At 38.1% G+C, this 24,954-nt stretch overlaps 1 protein-coding gene across 2 annotated transcripts in view; it reads left to right on the top strand.

Moving 5' to 3' along the window:
- The window catches only part of snx29 (sorting nexin 29), a 107,277-nt gene extending 82,531 nt beyond the window's left edge, over nucleotides 1-24,746 (top strand). Inside the window, exons 19-21 of one of the 2 annotated variants that reach the window (XM_053511028.1) lie at nucleotides 1,124-1,264; nucleotides 12,364-12,503; nucleotides 23,399-24,746. In XM_053511028.1, coding sequence (XP_053367003.1) covers nucleotides 1,124-1,264; nucleotides 12,364-12,503; nucleotides 23,399-23,528 — 411 coding nt within the window. In that variant the 3' untranslated portion in view covers nucleotides 23,529-24,746. Of the gene's footprint in view, nucleotides 1-1,123; nucleotides 1,265-12,363; nucleotides 12,504-13,414; nucleotides 15,287-23,398 lie in introns of those variants that run through there. The other variant, XM_053511029.1, reaches the window with a different exon arrangement.
- The last annotated feature ends 208 nt before the right edge of the window (nucleotides 24,747-24,954 follow it).

Below are 24,954 nucleotides of genomic sequence, written 5' to 3'. Positions count from 1 at the left end.
TTGAATAACAGATATCATATCTGTTCGTGACTAATAACATTCTTAATTAATTTGAGGAGGCAGCTTGTATGTTAAAAAAAAAAAAAAAAAAAAGTCTAACCAGTCCCACAGTGCTGGATAACTAATACACGCACTCTTAGCTTTCTGTTAGTGGATTCCTGAGCCAGACACCTGAGATGCTTTTTCTTGAGGAAAATCCAGCATATGCTCACCACTTGTTGGCTGCTTTCCTTTTAAATGAAACACTTGTTGGGTGGGCAAAGTGACAAGGAAAAGTTACGAAACCTTTTCTCGAAATAAACTCATGCATATGCATCAGCTATTCATTGAATTTGCCTGAGAAAGCTATTTTGGCATAAGGCTACAGGTCGAAATGTCCTTAGGGTAAAAAAACAAAAAAACAAATCTTAAAGTCTAATCTTTTTTCTTTTATTTTTTTAACCTGTTCGTTTTTTTCATCAGTTCAATACATTTTTTAAATTTTGTTACTGCATACAGTATATACATTATTGTTCCGAGGTGTATTGTGGGAAAAACTTTGATGTATGCTTTATCTATTGACTTGTCCTGGGATTGATCTACTATATTAGTTATTTAATAAATGTTTTTTTGTTAAACACAGCTCGTACTCCATGATAGTAACGCATAAAATAATTATATCTCTGTGATTTGTTATTAGCATTCAACCAGACTTCCACTGCTGGCCTTAAGACGTTCTGTTTCTGCTCACGTTTTCATCTTTGCATGCACACTTTCATGTGCACCCGCTTTCTCATACACACACAATCCGAACCCAGTGGACATGCTGTGTCTGATCTTGCTGTGATCAAAGGGTCTGTGCAGTTAATTCGAGTGTGACTGCAGGGTCTAGAGAGGAGAGGTAGGGCCGAATGTGTGGAAATAGCTTCATCATCCTCCCTTGACCCCTTTCCTTCACGCTGCTCAGTCGCTCATGTTAAGCACTTTTCCACACTTCCATGAACTCGTCTAACCAAGACACACAAGCTGTTGATTAGAAAAAGTAGGGTGTAAACAGCAAGGATTTGGGTATCATGTATTATTTTTTTTTTCATTAAATAATAACAGTTCCAGACGTGTATTTATTGTGTGTTCTGTGTTTCAGGTGTACATCAGGATCTTGGATAACGAATGGAACGTCTACCGACGTTATGCAGAATTTAGAGCGCTCCACAATCACCTGCGAGGCAGGTTCCCTTTAGTCGACACTTTCAGCTTCCCTCCCAAAAAAGCCATTGGAAACAAGGTGAGTGTGGCGACAAAATGTCAAACAGCCAGTGCTAACGTTTTCCTCTCAATGCCTCTCCATACCCTTATCAATAAGTCCTCCATCTTCTTTTCTACAAATTTGTTTGTGTCTTGTTGCAGTTTTGGTTTAGTAAAAATAAAAAATAAATAAATAAATGTCGCTTCAAATCCCAGCTTGAAATCCTGCCGCTGCTTTATGGTTATTTGCAGCACTCTTCTACAGTGACCTTGTACATTAAACTGTCTCTTCCCCGAAGTGGCAGTGTTGTTTGTCATGATGTTAAATTCGCCCCAGAATGAAGGCCCTTTTGTGTTGTGACAAGATTTGACTGAGATCGATGCTAAGTGAAATCTGAAGTCTGAAACAATTTGTGTGTCAGAGTAAACGGTGTCACTTTGAACATGAGCTATACAGAATTTCTAACAAGCAGAAACTCTACTTAGTCTTCCCAATCACTGCTCTCAGTTATCTTTATTGAGCTTTAGGGAAAGATTTTTAAAAACCTGACATTCTGTATCTAAATTATTTTTTTTTGGCAAGCTGAACAACTTTCCACTTTTTTTTTGTGTGGTGTCCCTGTTGAGTGTAAAGGGGGTAGGTGGTTTGCTTTGGATAACCTTTGATGACATGACACACAAATCAGTAAAGCATTCCCCTCTTTCTCTCTCTCTCTCTCTCTCTCTCTCTCTCTCTTTTTTTTTTTTTTTTTTTTTTTTAAAAAAAAAGAAATTTCCCCACTGTGGGATGAATAAAGGTATATCTTGAAGGGAAATCTTATCTTATGCCATGCAACAGTCTGCCCCTTAGTTTCAGCAGAGAATTGGAGTACTTCAACTAATAAGGCCAGGTTCTTCCTCTTCTGTCTTTTCATTTTCTTTCTTGTTTTGAAGATCAATCGATCAATCGGCGCTGCTTCCTGTGAGTTCTTAGGGAGTGCCAGTTAGACCTGGTCCTCCCGTACTCATGACTTTAGTGGTAAGCTTTTCATAGCATGAAAACTGATTCACCAGAAGCCAGACGCAAGGATGTCTAACAGTCTCCTTGTGAGTGGGTGTGTGTGTGTGAAGATGAGAGCTGGCTGGTTTCTCAGGTGCAACGCCTGAAGCTAGGTGCTTTCTTTAGATTTATGGTCCAGCAGGTATTTTTCTCCAATTGAAATTATATAAGGGGTTTGTGGCACTGTACTAGTTTCCTCTTAAATCCCTTATGACCTGATACCGTATGTGGTGCTGACCTCACAGTAATGTGCCTGCTGTGTTCCATCTTTGTTGTTGGTGTTTAATGCAGACGTGCTGCTTAACCGCCTGCTTATAAAGTCTTGGCAGGGACTTTGACATGTGCATTTGAGTGTAGTTTAGAAGGCCCTGAGGACAAAAAAGTGGGTAAGGATAGATAAATGAGAGTCAGACACTGTACAGCGCTGGACATTTAACCGTGACTGAGTGTTTTTGTTGGTTTTCAATGTGTCCACTGAGATTAACTGTCATGTTTATCCTCTTATTGTTTTTCATGATTGGCCTTTGTGGGCGCTAATCAGTGGTGCTTTATAGAGAGTGCTTCAGTCCTTCTCTTTCAGGAAATAAACTGTTCTGGATGAGCCTCTTCTACTGTCAGATTCTCTGAGGTCAAGAGGGCTCTGTCAGTGAGGCTGTTGCGAGGCTTCTCTTCTAACTTACACTGCCTGGCCAAAAAAAAAACCAACAAAAAAAACAGACACTATTTTTTCATTCCATCACCTTTAGCTTTGATTACTGCACGCAGTGTGGAGGCCAGTGCATGATGTGTGAAAATGATTCCCAGAACCGCTCTTTCACAATCTGATTCCTGGAATATGCCTGTGCCGTCAGAAAAGAAAAAGTGCATTGATTTTATGCAGGTTGTCAGCATATACAGTACAGTGGGCACTATGAATGATGGATACTTTACTTCATGTGCCTTCCTTCTTACCCTGATGTGTATAATAGGGTCAGTCTGAACTCATCAGAACACATGACCTTTTTCCATCGCTCCAAAATTCAATCTTTATGCTCTGTAGAAAACTGAAGCATTTTTTAAAATAAATCGTACTAACAGGTGTTTTTTTATTTTTTATGTCCACACAGCTGTTTAATCCCAATCCTGTGCTGGTTGTCTATGCACGTGTTGCCAACTTTCACTATAAAACATCACTCTGATTCCTACTGTCAGTGCAACTTTCTTTCCTTAAGTCATCTCTGATTACAGTCATTCATGATTTTTGTAATTTCTTATGTGAATTTGACAGTTCGCTATTATCCATCCAGGTTTAAATAATGTGTTGGACAGTTCCAGTAATTTCACTAATTCTAATCTGCTTAGTATTCTTTGCTTGGTGCAGGCCATTCTGAAATGGTGACTGTGTTTAGCCAGATGTATTGCACAGATTAATTTTACAACTGATATCGCTTAGCACCTACAGTAAATGAGCATGGGTTCCCTGTTGAGTCTGGTTGCTCTAAAGGTTTCTTTCTCTTGTCACTTTAGGAAGATTTTCCTTCCTACAGTCAACCTCAGCTTGCTTATATGGGACAATCTGATAATTATGATTTATACATATTTCCTCAAATTTTTCAAACTCATTTCCATTCTGTAAAGCTGCTTTGTGGCAATGACCACTGTTAAAAGTGCTATACAAATAAAACTGAATTTAACTGAATTCAGATTAATTTCAAGTTGGAACTTCATTAAATGCATTTAAAATGCATCATGTAAGTATATGAACTGATGTGTATTGTGTTTCTTACTTACCAGTGTTCAATTTTGTTGCACTCGTGGATATGGAGTGATGCTGAGGACATGGTACTGTATGAACAGAGAGCTGAATTGACGGGACCAACTGTTTTGTTTTGTTGTTGTGCAGGCATTTCTCTTCGCTGCTTCTTGATCATGTTTTTTTTCAGTAAAAAAAGATATTTGCTTGTGATGTCTTTATGTGAAAGAAACCAGGCTTTAAGGTCTGGGAGGAAAATGAGCGAATATTTGTCCTTGTTCAGAGAGAACCCCTGCATAAAAAAAATAAAGTGATAAAAATAAATGTTTAACAGTCTACATTGTAATGTCACTCTATGTAGCTTGAAATGTGTTTTTGACTCCTGTGTTCTTCAGTATTGAATATATAATTTGAGGAAATCTTCCAGTCCTAGCTAGAGGCTAACTGAAGCTACGGTTGCTTTTTCCCAGCTACCATGCTGCTGTTCTTGATTAATAAAAATAATGTGTGTTTAGGCAGATCAGTGGAGCTAATTACCAACCCCCCCTTATCGTGCTCCCTTATCTAGCTGCACATCAACACTTTCCTAATGCCTTGTGCTCATTATAACATTTCTTATATATTGTACCTAAAATATCTCTACCTTGACTTGTACTTCATGCACCACTGGTTTTATATAAATTCTAGCTCCTGTGATTCTTCACCTTTAACTAGGCACCGTCTCAGATTTGTATCGCAAAATACCTATCAGCTGATACAAGGGGTAGGTTACAATGGATGATGAGGGAATCCATACTGTAGATCTTCTCCATTTTCTGTTCGTATACCATAGTTCATCCGTATCTTCTAACAGCGGTTACATCTTTCAGCTCGAAACTCATCAAAAATGACAGAAAGAAGGCTATCATGCTGTGCTTCCCTTAGGTTAATAATAGTAATTTAACTGGGAGTGTAGGCTTTTATGAAACCTTCAACTTTTGCTGTAAGCCATTACACTAAGGTATGATTGAGTTTTTTTTAAGCTGTTTTCAATCTTATTTTCCATATTTAGTAGAAGCCTCTTGGCAATAAAAGTCGTTTCTTTTTACCTTCTTTGCTCCCACAGTAGCGTCATGCCCAGATTTGAATTCACATGAAACTGGGAATAAAAATTGAGCTCCAGTTTTAATTCCCTCCAGAAAAAAAACAAAGCAGCGGTAAACCTGCAGAGTGACAAGCTGTAATTCATGTTTCATCAAGGATTTATGAATAATGCTAATAAGCAAATGCAAAAAATGCTAAATCTAATTAGAGTTTTTAATGTACTACATGCACAACAGTTTTGCTGCTCGAATTCCCGTCACAGCTCCCGAGAAATCCCATTTTGTACAGTAGTTGTGAATAAGCTGATGACGCTCCATGATTTGGGACTGTTCCTGAAATATAAGTGTGTGTGCACTACAGAGAGAAGTGCTGATGATGTGCTGCTGCTGGTCTCGCTGTGTCTCACACCCTGTCTGCTTGGGGCATGTCAGATCTCTCCACGCATAGCTTTTCTGACAGCTCTTAAACAGCTGATTTGTTAGGGCTTGAGCCAGCAGACACGCTAAACGATCCCAAGTGTGCTCCGTCAAATCCGACCCAAACGCAGCAGCGTACCGTGGACAGGCCGCTAGAACCCAAAGCGATGAGATAAAACAGCACTGACTGTCACTGTCTCAACTCCACAGCTTAACCCTTCTTCACAGCTCAGAGGCTTTTCATTAGGATAAAATTTGCAAGTGCCATTTTGAAGACTTTAAAAGTGGAATAAATTATAAGGTTTCTGTTACAGACACTAATTAAGAAGCAGTGGAGGTCAGGGATTAATATTCAGCATTTAGACAGAGTTGGAAAAGCACAAATATGCTAGGTTTCAGGGTGATGTTCTGTGGCTAAGGAATCTGAATGAGATGAACCTGTTTGTCCAGGATGGAGGAGGGTGAAGAATTATATACAGGATGGCCCAGAAGTCTGGATCCACAGGCATTTTTCCTTATGTAAAATTTTAGATTTAAGCAATATCATACCAGGAGGATTGCCATTTTTATTAATATCAACGTAGCTGTGATAACAACAAAGGCGTAAGGCCCTTGATCAGGGGTACAGTAGCTATGTGATTTGATTTAGCCTTGTTAGCTAGTTGGCTTCGTAGCTGAAAACAAAAGAACATCAAATGGTTCAGAGGCCATTCGGAAAGACTTTTGACAATTATTACAAAGCCAAAATGTTTTTTTTAAAGATGGCATAACATTATCAAATGTGTTTTCTTTGCTGAAAATCCTTCTGTGATTTCTTTTTTTCTATAATATGGGTATTGGCAGGTAGCAGCTCTCTCTTCAGTATAATGGACCATATAGACGTACCTGTTACCCATTACTGTCACATTACTGCTTTTTATCATCAATGAAACAAACTGGTTTTACCCTTGCTGCAGAAGGAATAAACATATATTCTGTTTATTTATCTTTTGAAGGTTCCGTTTTTAGAGTGTACTTTGCCTTTCTTGGAGTCAGCCATGCTCTGTTACGCTTTTGTTTCTGTTTCTTCTACTGCATTGATTGGATCTGTTGAGTGATATGTATAGCTCCGCCCACCTTGAGGGGGAAAAGGCACTAAATTACTTTTAGATTATTTATGCTCATTTATAATTAAAGCATCAGGGTCCAAACAGAATAGTCACTCGGTCAAGACTTTAGCACATTCACTGTTGCACAATTGTACTGTACATCACTATATCACTCTATATACACAATAACTATATTACCGAATACATCTTCTGTTTGTAAAACACATTGAATTAAATTTTTTGTAAATAAGCCACTTATACACTGCTGGTTAGATGCTGTTGGGTTTCATTGGCTCTTGATCTAATCTAATCTAATACAGTTCGCCGTTTAGTGATCCCTGATCTGAAACAATACTGGATTATAATTTTTTTTTAACTATTAAGATAACTCATATGGCATTATGTAATCAATTACAGCAACAACAACAACAGTCAGTTGTTATTGTATTTTGAGACAAATGTCAGCCCTTCTGGACTTTTAGTTATTGCACGTACAGTACTGTCAAGTGAAATTGTAAAACCCATCAAGCACCAAGATGAAACTGGCTCTCATGAAGCACATTCCAGGAAAGCAAGACCAAAACTTACCTCTGCTGCAGATGAGAAGTTCATTTAGAGTTTATTAGCCTCAGAAATCACCAATTAACAAACAGCACCTCAGATTAGAGTTGTTTTGAAGGCATAAATAGTAGACAAATCTCAATATCAGCCGTTCCAGATCCTGAGGGAGGATAATTACCTGTGCTTTCTATGTAGTAGGGGCTTATTTTGCTTCCTTTTTGTTGATCAATGAGTTCTATTGTGTTAGGTGGAGGTACATTATAGGGCTGCATGAAAGTGTCGATATTTACAGTGTTGATGCCTCTTTTTTAAGACCTCTGCTATTCGCCCTGGCATGCTGTCAATCAACTTCTGGGCAACATCCTAACTGATGGCAGCCCATGCTTGCAGAATCAATGCTTGAAGTTTTTTTTGCCACTCGCCTCTTAAGGATTAACCACAAGTTCTCAATGGGATTAAAGTCTGGGGAGTTTCCTGGCCATGAACCTAAGATTTCGATGTTTTGTTCCCAGAGACACTGTTACTGTTACATCGTTACTGTATTAGGCCTAATGGCAAGGTGCTCCATCATGCTGAAAAAGGCATTGGTCGTTACCAAACTGTTCTTGGATGGTTGCGCGAAGTTGCTCTCGGATGTTTTTGTACCATTCTTTATTCATGGCTGTGTTTTTAAGCCAAATTGTCAGTAAGCCCACTCCCTGAAAAAATAAAAAGAATCCCTTTGTAGGGTGGCTTCTCAGCATGAATAATCTCAGGATGCTTTACTGTTTGAATGACACAGGACTGATGGTAGAGCTCACCTTTTCTTCCCCAGACAACCTTTTTTTCCCGGATGCCTCAAACAATAGGAAAAGAATTTATAAGAAGAAGTGACCCCAGTCCTCCACAGTCTAATCCCTGTACCTTTTGCAGAATATCAGTTTTTCCCGGATGTTTTTCTTGGAGAGAAGTCACTTCTTTGTTGCCCTTGATACCAGCCATTCTCCAAAAGTCTTCACCTCACTTCACCTGCTGCCATCTTGCTGAGAAACATCTGCCCTGGTAGTGCCTCGATGCCGCAGCTCTATCAACTTTCGGAGACCGTCTAGACACTTGTGGGACTTTCTGGGGTGCCTTCAAGCCTTCTTCATAGCAATTGAAACCTCTCTCCTTGAAGATCCCACAAATGGTTGATTTAGGAGCAATCTTACTAGCAGCGATATCCTTAACTGTGGATCCCTGTGAAAAGAAATGATGACCGCATGCGTTTTTTTGTAGGTGACTTTTTAAAGACTTCAGTCTCTTATTCTCATTCGGCACGACGGAGTGTTTTTCAGTCTTGTCCTTATCAACACTCTCACCTCTGTTAAAGAGAGAATCACCTCACATAATGTCAACCGGTCCTTTTGTGGCATGGCCAAAATGCAGTGGAAATGTTTTGTTTTTTTAAGGTTATTTCAATGGCAAAGAGGGACACTGCAGTTAAATGCGATTCATGTTATCGCTCTTCATAACATGGAGTGTATGCAAATTGTCATCAGTCAATGAACTCATCTCATTTCTGAATGACGGCGATTCACTTGCATGCATTTCCCTTGCATTAAAATCATGTTGCATTTACGTTTTCTCTTATTTACTTTACTTATTTACAACAATCCCAGATACAATATCAGTCACACACAGTGTTAAAAAACAAAACTATTCATTTACAGAGTTTAGCGAATGATTCAGTCATATAATTCAGTCATCTCTCTTCCTCATTTTCTCATTTCCTTATGATGTGTAACAAGGAGGCAGCCCTAACGAGCTTATCAGTTGACTTGGTGAAGTTCGAGTCGTGTGCAGTTATTTTCGTGCCAAAAACCTGAGCATAAAACGGTTTTGCGCTCTGATTTTATTTTGCATGCTTAAATGAACGCTTGTGCTGTCTAACTCTCCCTCATGCTCAAACTGTGTTTCCACTCTCATTCTTCTGTTGGTACAGTACCTTAATCACATTTGTTAATTAATATATTATTATTTTTATAACAATAACGCATGTGATGATGAAGTACTGTAGTCGCACAAAAAGGATATTTATCTGTTATTTTTATTTATTATTGTTAACATTCTATTTATTTTCAACAGCTTTTGAACTTAATAGGCATTTTTTTTAAATAATACAAAATAGTGAAGGTCCTATGTAGACAGCACAACAAAAAAAAAATCATGTGATCTCAATTCCCATGCAGAAAAATCGTGATTCGCATTTTGGCAAGAATCGGGCAGCACTGGCACATTGTGCCTATATGTTAATGCCAGTCTTATTCTGATGTCTCGCACTTTACAGCAGGGTGTCGATTAGCAACGCTATTTTTCATGAGCAGAAGGGGAGCGTTCTGTTGTGCAGTGTGTATTATGCTCATTGTGTACTTTTATTCTGTACTATCTGTGTTTTATGATTTGTAGAGTGCAGGGTTAAACTTATTGACTTAAACTGCAGTATTCATAGCTTATTAACTCTCTTAAGCCACCTTGAAAAAGAAGCTGTATACCACTTGTATTTCTTGTTTATTTCACATCACAGAGCACTAAATTAGTAACTATGTCAGATTTAATTTGTAAATTTGTAATTTTTGTAATTTTTTTAATTAATTGATGCTGTTTATAGAACTGATTATTAATTGTATTTTTTTCTCTTACAAAAATATATATATATTTTTAAACTTTTATTATTATTATTATTTTTAGCACTCCTGCAATTTTCTAGCATTACTTTAGCTGTCTACCAGGGTTGTGAAACATACCCCAGTTTGACCTCTCCTAGTTATGTCTCCATCTTTTTTTAGCAGATGTATTGCACATATTGTGAGAAGGATGCTGCTAGTCCTGGAATCCTAAACTGCATTGCTACGGGCGAGGACGGAGCTGCAGGGAAAGTCACAGAGATTGCCAGCCGTTTAGAGCTCGTGCTCTGCCACAGTGTCCTTTTAAGATGACAGACAGCCTCTGACAGCTGTTTTGCTGCTGGCGCTCCTCACGAGACACTCGTCTGGCTAAACTGTTTAGCGGCTCTGCGCTGCCTCTCATGAGCGTAGTCATTTCTCACAGTTTCCTCCACCAGGCCCGCTGATCACGGCAATGGGACGGCTGCCCCTCTATTCTCCAGCTGTTGAGGCTTTGTGTAGAGCCAGGTGGTTCGGTGTGGCCTAGTTATTCACACACCATCTTTTAGTTAGCATTTTGTCCAAGTTGTCCAACCTTCCTTGGGCCATGTTTATTATGAAGCACGTTGCTCCTTTCATGAATAATGAAAGTCACGGAGCTAAAATAAAGGGTGTAGTGAAGTTAACTGACAGGAAGCTGGCAGTTTCGGGCATCTTGAGTCTTTCCAAGGGGTTTCAAGCACGCTTAATTGAGCTCGGCATTATCGCTGCATTAAAGACAACACTCTCATGAGTCCTCTCTCGTTATTACGCTTGTTTTTCAACCCAGCTTCTACTGTACAACTCAAAGTGAATAAATTATGACTCATGTATACTGGATGAATGTGGAACAAGCATGGGTAATGTCTCCTGCATTATGGAGACATAAAAGGTACCCGTATGAACTAGTTTCATGGTCACAATTTATTTAAGAATGCTGGTCTGTGTGGTCTTTGTTTGATGCGGGTCATCTGTTCAGTCATTATTATTTCATTAATCAGCACCTCCAGTGTTTTTGTACATAAAACTGGCTGGAGTTGCTTCTGTATGTGTATGTACAGTATGATTTGTTTTTAATATTATATGACCTCCTCCTACATGCACAGAGGAGCATTCCTGCAAAACCTCCAATTAAACCCCTTTTTGAAGCTGGCAATATGACCATCTAATAACTTCATTACCTTTTTATAGCTTTTATTATTTTCATCCATTATTAATAATTGCACGGTTATTACATCAGAATGCAATTAGCTGGTTTGCCCATGTGTGCTAAGCTCTTTGCTTGTTTCAAGTGTCTGACGTGTAAGACTGTCCTGGATTTATAAACATGAGAAAAAGACCTCCAAAAAAATCAAACTTTGATTACGCACAATGTACCTTCTCTTTCAACCAGAAGTAACTTGGCCCAGTTTTTTCTCAAACTCTCACAAAACCACACGTCCACATGACTACCACACTCTTATTCTTTTTCATGGACACTCTTATTCATGTCTCTTCCACTTCAGCTTGTTTTTTTTTTGTCTCATTAAATATTCTTTCCAATGACAGGGTTTGTATGCCGCAAGCTGGCTGAAGCAATCTGAATGCCAGAAAATAGGCGCTGTAGCAAAATTTCATGCAGGTGATCCACCTGCTGTTTCTGAGATTTTTTTGTGCATCCTCTTTTAAAAGAGGCTCTAGTCTGGGGTACAGCATGCATGCTTTGAGTAGGCTGGAGAAAATCCTGGCATTTAAAAAAAAAAGGAGACTAAAACAACCCCAAAGACAGGATGCTTGATGCTGGAGAACTGGGCATTCGAGGTTACAGAGCACTTTGTTGGTCTTTATTTGGCAGGTTTTGTGTGAGTAAGCTAATACTTGTGTTTACAGATAGAGAGAGCTGTGCTTCACTCGTTGATCCATCTGATAATGCCTTTTATTAAATCCACTTCCAATAAAGCGATGTGGTTTTTCTGCTATAAAGCCATGTTTGCTTTGGTGCTGTGCTTTACATTATGTCTGTCCATAGAGAAATCTCTCAAGGTTCCAGTTATGGAGATATTTTATAACTTAGACAAGAATTTTTTTTAACAGATGATGTGTTTTTCTTGATACTGAACGAAATGTGGCCTCAGGTTCTTTACTTAAGGGAAAACGCAGAAGACTTACATAATTAGATGGAAAAAATATTTATTCCTTTATCAGATGCTGCACTGAACTAAATATATATTTACTTTGTGACAAAATGTGTCTGAAGTATGATGCTCATGGAGCCAGGGTTGTTTTGACCATGGAAGCATGGCTGGTAAATATGGCTGTGAAAAAGTTTGGGATAGGTCTGTTTACCTATTTAACTACTTACAGGTAAACCTGGCTTTGTAGACTGTTTGAGTTAGGCTTTTATTATATGCTTAAAAGCTTATTGTCTTTGTTTCTCTTTGCTAATCTCTGATTAGTTCATTTCCATTGTCTGTGTGACTCTCCACTTCTACAGTACCTTAATTTGAGATTGATGATACATTAATGCTCAGAAGAACCCATCTTTCTTTTGTGTGTGTACGTGTGTGTGATTATGCAGGATGCCAAGTTTGTGGAGGAAAGAAGGAAGCACCTGCAGTGTTACCTGCGCATGGTGATGAACAAGCTCATCCAGACACTGCCTGAGTTTACTGCCTGCCCCACCAAGGAAACACTTCTGCAGCTGCTGCCTTTCTGCCAGTGAGTGCACAAATATATACACACACAAATATGTATGCACTTACATACAGTACAACCGCCTCTGAAAGAATTGTGACAGCAAAGCTTATTCTCTTGTTTTTGCTGTACACAGAAGACATTTGTGTTTAAGATCAAAAGATAAACATGAGAAGATGAATCAGTATTTCAGCTTTCATTTCCACTTATTTACATCAAGATATGTTGAACAACTTGGTACATGACAGAGTTTGTTTGATCTTACCAATTTCTAAGTGATCAAAATTAATTTCTGTTCCCATCAAATGTGCATTTGGTGATAAACATAATAATAAATGTATGAAATGCATGACATTTGAAGCATGGAAAATGGGAAAAGAATTAATCAGAGCCATTGCACAAGCTCTGAGCATAGCCATTATAACAATTTGGAATGTCCTAAAAAAAAAGGGAGTAATCACTTATACAGGAAAAGAAGTACTGTACTAATAATCAGACATTGAACAAGTTCAGATTTGACCAAGAAAAAAAATGCAGTGAGAGATAAACAACATGAACAACTTTCACAGGACAGCAGTGAATCTTAGTCACAATCTAATTATTTCATGAGTAGAAATATAGAGGCTATGCCGCAAGAAACGAACCATATGAAGGCGAAGGCCAGACTTCGAATTCATTAAGAGATACATACCAGAGCCACAAAAGTTCTGGAACCAAGAATAATCTCTAACACAGTAATGAAAATTCCAAAGTTTGGAGAAGTTCATGATCCAAAACATGCAAGCTCATTGATCAAGTGCAGTGGAGGGTAGTATAATGGCTTGGGTTAGCAAGAGCTCACTAATCTTTATTGATAATGCGACTCATGATACAGTAGTAGCAGCAGAATTACTTTTGTAGAAGACAACAGAAACATTCTGTTTGCCAATTCACAGAGAACTGCATTCAGTCTAACTGAGACGAACTTAATCATGCAGCAAGACAATGACCTAAATCCCAGTGCCAACACAACATCAGAGGAAACACTGGAAGCTTTTAGACCGGCCAAGTCTCAGACCTTGAAAGGCTTGACAGAATGAGAATGCAACACTACGATGATGGCAGAGGATTGCCAGCTTGATGCTGTTTTTGCAAGCAACGTACAGAATATGAAACATAAATGTTGTTGTTTTTATTTTACTTAAGAGTTTAAGAGTTATGTTTATTTATTTATTTTCTCACCTTAACATTGGGTGGTCTGGGATGTTTTAAGTTGTTTAACACATCAGGATGTCCATATTGGTACTGTAAACTTAAGCTTAGATTCTGATATTGTCTCATTCATTGTCTCATCCAAACCTAAGTGTCTTCAGTTTACAGCAGAAATAAAAGTTTTGACCCTGCTGTTGCAGTACTTTCAAAGGGGACTGTATCTGCATAAATGGCTAAATTGTATTTATTACATCATATTTCAATATAATTGTATCTTTCTCTTTTCTGACTGTTATAATTTTATCATATACAATCCATCATCCTGTATACAGAGAACAGAAATATCCTATATTTAGTATCTGTTGTTTCCCCAATTACACTTGCTAATTCGGCATGCTGTTTCAGAGCCAACACTTGGCTCATCCATCTATCAGCTTCACCATTTTTTCTCACGCTGCATATCACTGAATTACTGTCAGTCCACTGAGTCTCAGCCAGCTCCAATTACAAACAGGAGATTAATGAAAAAATGTTCCTCCCTCTCATCAAAATGATCAGGATGAATTCATCGGGAATCCTTGGCACAGCTTTGAAAATGACGAGCTAATTTAATGGCTTTCAGCTTGATGTAATTTGTGTGTTGAGCCAAATGAGGCGTTGATGGGTCCAGCTGGGATGTGAAGGAGGTGAGGGTTGAAAATTATGGGAGGCTTTTTATTGGGGGTTCGGATGGTGGTGGTGGTGTTTTGCATTAAAATTGGGTCACAGCCTGCAGAAGGAATTGTCTGGAATATGATTCTGCGCTGTTGATACAGTACGGAGGTTATAGATTTATTTATTTTTAGCTGTCCCTTTAATGCAGGTTTATAAATGTCTAATTAGAAAGAGACATTGTTTATACTTTGGTTAGTTAAATAATGTATTATGACTGTATCATGTGTAATAATAATAATGAGCTGGATTTGACTTCCAGTCATCATTGAGGGCTCACAGTTCAACCAATTCACTCACCCTTATGCCCTGTACATGGGGGTCATCATGAACGGAATCATTTTCATTATGATAGAACTGTTTCATCAGGAGCTGATCAGTCAGAATACCTTTTTGTATTTATTTGCATGGATGCCTTCTCCTAGCAGCATTACTGCTGTCTTTAAATACAGGCCTTGTATTCAAAACGTGTAAAGGGGCGTCAGGTCTGAGACAGTCATTTATTTATTGGTTTTTTCCATCTCACCCCTCCTCCACACTGTACTGAAATTCTTTCTTCTGCCAGCTAAATGCTTTTTGTCATACATATGTATTAGTATTATTTCTGTCTTTACTTTGTCCCCTGAATGTGAAACTGCTTAAATTCTATTTATTTTTAGCAATTTTTAGACAAGATGGTTGTTGTCGCACCCTCTTTTAGGGAACAAAGTGTGATGCATTTATAAAATGAAAAACACTCAGACTTGATGCATGAGTTCAGAATTGTTACTGAGAGGAAAGAAGCAGGTGATATACTGGGTCACGTCCACATCCAGTATACAGTACGCTTTTTCCCAGTACTTTTAGATCTGGAAAAGAAACTTGAATTTACCACAAACTTACTTGCAGTTGTAGATGTTGTATTTAAAGACATATTGCAAAGTATTTTTGCTCATACTTTGTGCAAGTTATTAAACACTATCAAAAATACAGCTTGCTATGAGCTTGTCAGATCATACCTGGCTTATCTAGCATTTAGATCTGTCTGAGTGTGTACTGTATGTTTCACCAAGTAGACAATTCAGCCTGTGCAATGCAAAATATTGTACATAATTATTAATGGTGTTTATTTTAATCGTGTGAGGATGACTTTAAGGATCAACAGCAAAGATAAGTTCTGGTCTTGACCTCCTGGGATGAAGCCAGTTTCATCATGTTGCTTGATGGGTTTTGCAAATGTACTTGGCAGTACTGTTCTTTGAAGAATTATTCCAGAGCAGCTTATCTTTATGTATTAAAACAACAACCGACTGTTAATTTGTTATTTAATTAATGAATAATATTTCATAGTGCAAATGCATAATTGTTCTACAATGGAAAATAAATTTAAACTTGCATCCAAATTTTTGACAGGTACTTATATATACATAAGGTATACAGTCTTATGCAAAAGTTTAGGTACCTCTTAATAAATAACAGATTTTGGTGATTTTGGGGAATAACAGTCACTCTTGGTAATGGAAAAAAAATGCACAATATTTTTAGCAAACACTGATGCGTAGTTACTTCTTATGCCATAAATTGAACAAAAATTAAAATAAAAACATAATGGCATTGTGCAAAAGTTTGGGCACCCTAAGAGTTTCAGAGTCTCAGATTCTTTTTACAAGCTTTTAGACCTTAATCAGCTCGTTAGATTTGATGCATGGTAACAGCTGTCATTAGTAAATGCCTTTTACTAATTACAGTAGATGCTTTGATGCTGTGCACACTTGCGGACACTCAACAACCATGGGTTCCTCTAAGCAGCTGTGTAAGACTCTGACTGTTTCCACAGTGAGAAATGAAATTAAGAGATGGCAGTTCAGGGGAACTGTGGAGGTCAGGATTAAAAAGACAAATCAGAACCCCTATTTGACTACAAAAAACCTGCAGGAAGATTTAGCAGATTTTATTAAAAGAACACCTTGCAAACTCATAAGCATGGGGGTAGATCCATCATGCTTTAGGGTTGTGTTGCATCTAGTGGCACAGGAAACATTGCTTCGGTGGAGGGAAGAATAAATTCCACTAAATACCAGCAAATTCTGGAAGCAAACATCACACCATCTTTAAAAAAGCTGAAGCTGAAAAAAGGATGGCTTCTACAACAGGACCTCGATATCCACTATGGAATACCTTAGGAGACACAAGCTGAAGGTTTTGGAATGGCCATCACAGTCCCCTGATTTACATATTATTGAAAATTTGTTGGTACAGTAGATGTTAAAAGAGCTGTGCATGAAAGATGACAAAAGAATATTACAGAACTAGAAAATCTCAAGTACAAGAATTGAAAGACTTTTAGCTGACTAAAAACTTTTAGCTAACTTTTAAAAAGCGTTTGCAAGCTGTGATATCTATCAGGGGTACTGATTATGACATTGATGGCCATACCATATGAAGCACTCCAACTTCATGAAGTCGAGCTTCAGGAGCATCATCATCCATGAACAGAAAGTTGGGGGTGTGCTGGCGGAATTGGGGGATGATGATGGGTTCTATGATGTCTCTGAGGTAAGAACGTGCAGTGACAGAGCCATGTACAATAACCAAATCTGTTTTGCGCTGACTGGTGATGCCTGCCCAGACTGTTTGTCTGGAAACCCTAGTACCCCTCACATCTCGTAAACGGGCCTGCAGCTTTGTGGCAGTTGCATAACGATGTCTCAATGCATGGGTCCTTAGATACTGTTCATCGTTGTGGTCTGTCACTCGTGGGGCTCCACCCTGGGTCTGCCATGAACTCTGCCAGTAGTTCTGTGTCTTGATGCAAGTCTGCTGATGACACTTTGAGACACCAAGTTCACGAGCAATATCTGACTGCCTGCCACTTACCCGAAGCGCCCCATGGCCAGGTGGCGCTGCTCATCCGTTCAGTAACATCGTGTGTTCATGGTTGTTTGACTGATGAACTTCAAATGACTTACTGACAATACCAGCTTTTTGAACCACAAAATGTTGAAATTTATGCCACATTGAAAAAGGTTGTCTTTTGGGATTCGCCCCAATATGAGGCACACCTGTACACAATGAGACCATTTCATGAAAAAAAAATAAATGAGGTGTGTCTATCACCCCAATACAATTGCCTCCCTATCTCAAAAATGTCTGAAGTGAAACAAATACCGTATGTAAGTAGTGTATGTGTGTCTGTATATATATATATATATATATATATATATATATATATATATATATATATATATATATATATATGTATATACAGGTATATATACTGTAAGTTTGGGTTTATTTTCTACATTCTAGAACAAAACTGGAGATGTCAAAACTATTAAATAACACGTCATCAGTTCATTAATTAACATTAAACAGTCGGTTGTTATTTTATGAGGTTCTAAAATAGTACAAAAGGGTACAATAGAACAGTATTGTCACGTGCATTTGCAAAACCCATCAAGCACCATGATGAAACTGGCTCTCATGAAGACCTTCCCAGAAAAGCAAGACCAACTTAGAACTTGGCTCTGCTGCAGAGGAGTTCATTTGGAGTTACCAGCCTCAAAAATCACCAATAAATAAACAACACCTCAGATTGGAGCTGTTATGAAGGCTTTACAGAGCATAAGTAGCAGATACACAAACTCAACTGTTCAGAGATTATTGCATATTTTAAATGCCTTTAGCATTTTTCCACAATGTAGAAAGAAATAAAAATCTGGAAATACCACTGAATTATGCTCAACATGTTATAAGTCCATTAAAAAAAACTTTTTTTCCCCCCCTTTGCTTCCAGAGCCATTCAAAAACTGTGATGTTTACCTGTTAATCTTATTATGTTTGTGTCACTCGCTTATTACTGTATAAGCTGTTCTGGACCATATGTAGATTCTGTTCAACAAATCTTTCTATATATGCAATAGGGATCCGCAAACTGCTCTAATTTGCAGTTGTTTGGTTTACAGTAAATCAGGCTAGTCTGCTCGTTGCATGCGTCTATGAGGGTTACTTGACTTCCTTGATATTATACAAGACTATAAACCAAAGGATTGCTCAAGTTCTGACTTTTCCAATGTGTTGCATCAGGTTAGATCATGCACACCAAAAGAGACACCAGTCTCCTGGCTCACTGTACACCGTAGCTCACAACTGTTGAGGTTCAACTTAAACCATCATGCTTAAAAAGTCTCATTTTGTCCCGGTCTTAAATTAAACAGCAAGTCAAAAGAAGAGCAAGAGGTAGTTTATCTCTTTATAAGTGGTAGTGGTTGTGTGTCAGGGGTACCACAGAGGTTAAGTTGCTGGACTACTGACACTCCAAGCACTGCTGAGCCCTTGAGCAAGGTCTTTAACCCGATTACTCAGTTGTATGAATAAGATGGAGTAAATGGAAGTACTCAGGATAAGGCTGTAATGAGGTAAATGTATATTAGTTATACTAGAATATACCTGGATGTTTGTAATGCATGATGACAAACAGGCAGCAGGACAGAGACACCACCATTAAGACATAAAGGAAAACTATTCCAATAGATTTAAAAAAAAATTTGATTTAATTCACTTTTTCCTTTTTTCCCTTTTGAAATCTCGTTATTGAAAAAGTCTAAAACTACATAAGAAAGGTCACAATGTTTGTGTGTGATGGTACAAATACAGAGCGGAGGAGTGAGAAGAAGAAAGAGAGAGCAGAATAGAGAGGCCACAAATGTAGAGAGAGAGAGAAAGTCCAATGAAACACAAGGTGAGAGGTAGTCAGGACAAAATAGCAGGATTTTATTTTGGGAGCTTCTGAGCAACACATGGAGAATCAATGTTTACCAGATTGACTGACAGTCTTCTTGTGTTTTTTTTTATTCATAATGAGCGGTAATTAATGAATCATGGTGAATCAAACCTTCATATTTTTAGCCAACCACACACAGTCATACCATATTTCCAGATGGAAAGAGATGCACCATCTTTTATACACACGTACACGTACAGCACAAGCATGTACAGTTGAACACCAAATCGGCTGTGTGTCTTTAGACTAAGCTGCGGAGGAATTTCAGTTTTCTTCACTCTCTTCTGAGACTGAGACACCACTAAGGGTTAAACTCTAAAAACCTGAATGCTGATTTAGACCATCGCTGTTTTTTCTATCTGCACATATAGAATATTTTCACCCCTTGATTTCCTTTAAAATGTCTCCAGTTTACAAAATCAGACAAAGCAGCTTTGTGGTAAAAGGATGAGCTGGAGCTTTGTCCTGAAGGGTTACGTAATGGCTCAGTGAGGAGCTGCTATTTAGCTCAGCCAATCTCTGTGGGGACAGATTGAATAGTGCATGTGTATGTGAGAAGAGAGAGAGAGTATGAGTGTGCAAGAGTGTGCACGTGTACATTTGAGGAGAGAGAGATATGTAGATTGAAGTGTATGTTTGAAAGAAGGCAGCACCCCACTTACCTGCAGCTAACTTCTTCCTGCTGTTCAGGCTTGATTAAAAGCTAAAGCCGTTTGCTCTCTTTTCATTCTTTCTTCCCATATTTCATTCTCTCTCCCTCTCTTTGTATCTATCTCGACCCCCCCCACTCTCTCAGCTATGCTTACCTGACGGCAGAGGAGTGTGCCAGCGTATTTAGAAAGAATACCCATTAAGCAATGTGTGCCAGTCTCAGAGCTTCATACTCTCAAAGCTCAAATGGGTTTTTATTGTTACTGACATCATAGCTCTGGCTTTGTTTACGATCTTCTGCCTTGTCTTAGTGCACCAGACACACACACACACACACACACACACACACACACACACACACACACACACACACACACACACACACACACACACAAAATCACATAAAGGGAGTATGATTTTCTTAGGTGGTCAATAGCTCTTGGTTCATGAGTAGTGTGGTTGTCATGGCAGCCAGTGAGTGAGGTTGTGCCGAAGCTTTCTAACTGTATAGCAGAGATTTTGTGTTTCGGCTGGTTTTCAGCCCTTCATGATGATTAAATGTCCCCAGAACGATTTGATGTTAAATGTTTTGATCTGATGAGTTTTGGTTGGTGTCTGATTTTGGGGGGAAAAAATGCAGCTTTCATCTGAGTCAAAAGTGTTGCTTTGGGTGCTGATCTTTGTGTGTTTTTAACAGAAGCTGACCAAAGACAGCTCTTAAATTAAAAATTACAAACATGTACTGTACTACATACCCAGAAGGGGTGAACAACCAGTCGTTTAATAAATATTTAATTCTAGATGAAGTCGATTCTACAAAGACCAAGCTGAAATATATATATATATATTTTTTTTTTTTTGCTTAAATCGACTCAACACTTTGAGCTCACTCCGTGGAAAGGAAAAGCGTGAAATGTATTTTTATTTTGTGGTTTTGTTTTAAATCCCTTGTGCTGCTCTTAAAGGAATTCCATATGCAGTTATTTTTGTTTTCTTATTTAAAGTTAATTAAAATTCTAATTACATTTAAAAAAGACATTGCAGTCCCATGGGTTGCACATTACTGTGCCGTCCCACTCAGCTAGATTAGAGTAAGATCAGCAGTACACGCCTGCTCATAGAGGCCGATTTACATTCCGTTTCAGATTACTACCGAGACAGGAGTTGACTACAGCAACAACAACAAAAAATACTCTCAGAGGCTGTTGAAGACATTCATACTCCATCCACCATTAAAATATAAGGAGCTTTAGGCTACGTTCACATTACAAACTGCATTGTTCAATTCCCATTTTTTGGTCAGATTGAATTCGCATATCATGACAGTTCATGTTTAGAATTACAAGTTACTTTTTTCTGATTCTAATATGGACGAGTCAGTCTTCTGAAACTGCACATATGTGCACATCCATACGTCTTTGCTCATTTCATCTGGGCTTAAACACATCATGAGTTTGTGTAATCACGCTTTCATTTTAAACAATGGATATGATTTTACCAAAAAAAACCTTGGGCATTTGCTTAGGCAAGCAGTTAGTCGGCTGTATTTGTTGAGGTGCAGAAGAGGGAGGAAAGCCAGACACTTCGCATCATCGCTAGCACTGCTATGAAATCCCCACCCTGTCGGTGGTAACTGACGTCAGCAAAAAGTCGCATAAATTCTGATCTGCCTGTTTTCATTCATGTTGGATAACTGTCTATCTAATATGTATCCAGCCTAAGACCACATACAAACTTAACTCAGATCCAACTCGAACATTCATTTGGGCATCACAAAAAAAAATCTGATCTGTTATATTGGGGTAAATAAAAATAAAACATGTAGTCACTTCAGACAGGTAATGTGAAAATAGCCTTTGTGCATACAATCAGCTATTTCATCTGTGCCAGCAGCTCATGCATTTAAATATGGGACAGGTTTTGTACATCATGCTGTTCATGTTGGTTTTCCTTTATTTGTGGTTTACTTGTGTCAGTTTTTTTCTAAAATCAGTGTATGATCACTCCCGGGAGCGACATTTTTTCTAAAGGAAAATTTACAGTGGATGACTGGGAGATACATTGTTCATTGTTTGATCCAACCGTGATGTGAGCATGTGCAGTTATCAGCATTATGTTCATGTCTGTTCCTCTGGCCTTATGCGTGAAATGCAAGAAAATGAACCGATCTATAATTGACGATCATCCTATCCATATTTCGAAGCTGGAAATGTGTAGCTTGTGCCCAGTTGTTAGTTAAGTGCAGTTTGACATATTTTGTGCTGCACAAATAAAAGTGCTTACAAATATAATTGTTCTGAAGTTGATGGGTTTTGAGTGTGTTTTTAGACTAGATGATGACTAGTCAAGTTTTTTTCCCTTTTTTTTCTATTATTACTGCTCAACAAGTAAAAACTCAGTAACCACACAGCCTCTGTACCCAGTTACTTATTCAGCTGTATTCAATCTGCTTTTTTTTCTTTTCACAAATAACATTGCTTATGTGACTGTAAGGAGTCTGTGTGGACAGTGTTGGCCTGATTTCATTCTGCTGGAATAGGATGATTGAATGGATATTTCAAGCTTATTCTACACGGCCTGGCCCAACGAAAGTCAACACTAATATTTCAGTAATATTACTAGCCTTTCACTTTTTGCATTATGCGATGTCATAACATTTATTTCCATCCATTTTTTTCCATCCAGTTGCATTCATTTATGGCTGAGATATTTCTGTATTGATGATGGAGTTGAACCACTCCAGAAAGTCACTTTAGACTTAGGATTCTATAGTGGCAAATTTATGTGTTGAAATGATTCCTTATGCTCCCAGAACCACTTTTTCACATTTTTAGCCCAGTGAATCTTAGCATTGTCGTCTTGGAATATGGATGTGTCATCGGGTAGAAGAACAAATGCATAAATATGATGAACTGGTCAAACAGTTCTGACGCAACCCCAGATCATAACACTGCCTCCTGAGGCTTGTATAGTGAACATAATTCATGATGGATGCACCTTTGCTTCAAAGTCCAATTTAGTTAGTATCTCTAACAAGTGGTTTTCTTATGAGCGCACAGCTGTTTAGTCCCAAACCTGTGGGTTCTCTGTGTGGAAATGTTCTTATGTTTAATATTAAACGTAGCTGTGATTTCCTGTCAGTTCTTTGTTTTATTTTCAGTGCAGGTTAACCGAGTGTTAAATTGATCTCTTATCATGGCCATATATGATGTTTTTCCAACAACATTTTTTTCAGCGCTACTCACTGCATCAATTAGGCTTAAAATAACTGTTACCACCTGAAATGTATTAATCACTGGAGTAATTATTCTTTCAAAAACGTGTTTGATTTTTTAAATGCATACAGTTTAGCAGTGTATTCTAAATGAAGTTTTAACAAAGCTCTTAAAACATTTTCTTTTTACACAGCATTGTCTTCAACTTGTACTTGTATATAACAAAAAGTAATGTACAATATAACTGAATTTTGAGCTCAGACTCAAAAAGCCATCAGGTGTGTTGTGGATGTGTCACTTCTGTGTAAAGTCTGTCACTGTTACACAATTCAGTGTGACAAGCTAATGTCATGATCATCATTTCTACTTGTGTGTTTTTTCTCCCACAGGGACGCCCCCGCTGCCAATGAGAGTGGAAGTAAAACAGCCCGATCAAAAGGTTCCTCTCGTTTCCCCCGGCTGGGTCGCAGTTCTGGCCGCGATGCTCGTAATCCAGAGCCCCAAAGTGGTGACCTTTAACCTTGCACTTACACAGTATATGTTGAGAGATACGGACCCTCTGACCTGACCTATGAATTACAGAGTCTGGGAGGTCTATTTTCTTAACCCCCGAAACTGAGACTCGATTCTGTAAATCTCAGCCACCTTTTCCATTATGGATATACGCGGAGATGAGATGAGTCGAGGAACTGGAGTACGACAGAATCTCAGAATTCTCTGTTTTCTCTCTCAGTGTGATGGAGCTGTCTGTTACTACGGTGCCTAGCGTTTTATAGCAGACGTCTTTAAAAGGAAGCAGGGTGTAATTCTTGCAGAGCCCTAATTCCCTGATGCTTTAGTGAAAGTTGTGAATTCACTTTAAAGTAACTTGCACATGACCATATACTCAACTTGACCAAAAGAAAATGGGAATACAGTTTTTTTTTTTGTTTTTGTTTTTCATGTTTTGTTACTATGCTAAACTGTATATTGGACACAATAATGTATTACAGGATGCTTACACCTAATGGCTTAATAGTTGATAAAATACAATCCTTTTCACTCTTTCAAATGTATAATCGTTACATAATGTCCATGATCAATCAGGAAAACGTGACTGAATATAGTGGGATATATCAACAATATGTAAAATCATGAAAATGAATATGCTGCCTGAGGAACTGAATGTATGAATGGAAATGGAGAGCCTAATTCTGGATATTTTCATTATCCTTTATTTTCCATGATGACCCAGAGTTTTGTTACACAATGCCAAATGCACAACGGGGCCAGAGTAGCTGTAGATAAATTAGTGGTCACTCTGCTCAACGAATGAACAAATCATGTTTCTCTCTTTTTTTTTTTTTTTTTCTGAGCACAACGATGATGATTCTGTGTATATACTGTACTGTATGCAAACCTCCTTTTATTTTGCTTTAACTTGACAAATGACAATGTCATTGTTTATTGACTGTTAAACTTATTATCTACACTATGATGAAAGAAATCCTATTCAAATGAGTACATTATTGAAATGTATTCTGTGTAACAGTGTTGCCATTAGCCTACTTTGTTCTCTGTCCATCTGGCAGTAGCTTTTGCCATAACTCAGCTTTATACAGGATATCAGTTTTTGCAGTCTTTTTGTACATTCACACTACTCAGCAGACTCTGTGGTTTTCTTTATATCAGCAGTGGGTAGAGCTGCCAGCCTTAATCCAGTGAAAAGAGCAAAATGAATAAATCAGTAGAACTAAACGTTTCTGTTCTGTGTCCAATTCCGGGAAGTTTTACACCTGTAACAGGAACTAGAACGAATTGTAAATGTTTGAAAATGACTGGCGACAAAATATTTCCAAATGCAACAATTGACATAGAAACCAGGATAGCTGGTTGCTATAGTTACCTGATGATTTAGCAACCATCCAATTTTGGGTTCTCTGCTTTTTTTAGTGGTTATATAATT

This window comes from Clarias gariepinus, chromosome 14, assembly GCF_024256425.1.
Source record: "Clarias gariepinus isolate MV-2021 ecotype Netherlands chromosome 14, CGAR_prim_01v2, whole genome shotgun sequence".
NCBI lineage: Eukaryota > Metazoa > Chordata > Actinopteri > Siluriformes > Clariidae > Clarias > Clarias gariepinus.
This window is presented reverse-complemented; position numbering and strand designations above follow the sequence as displayed.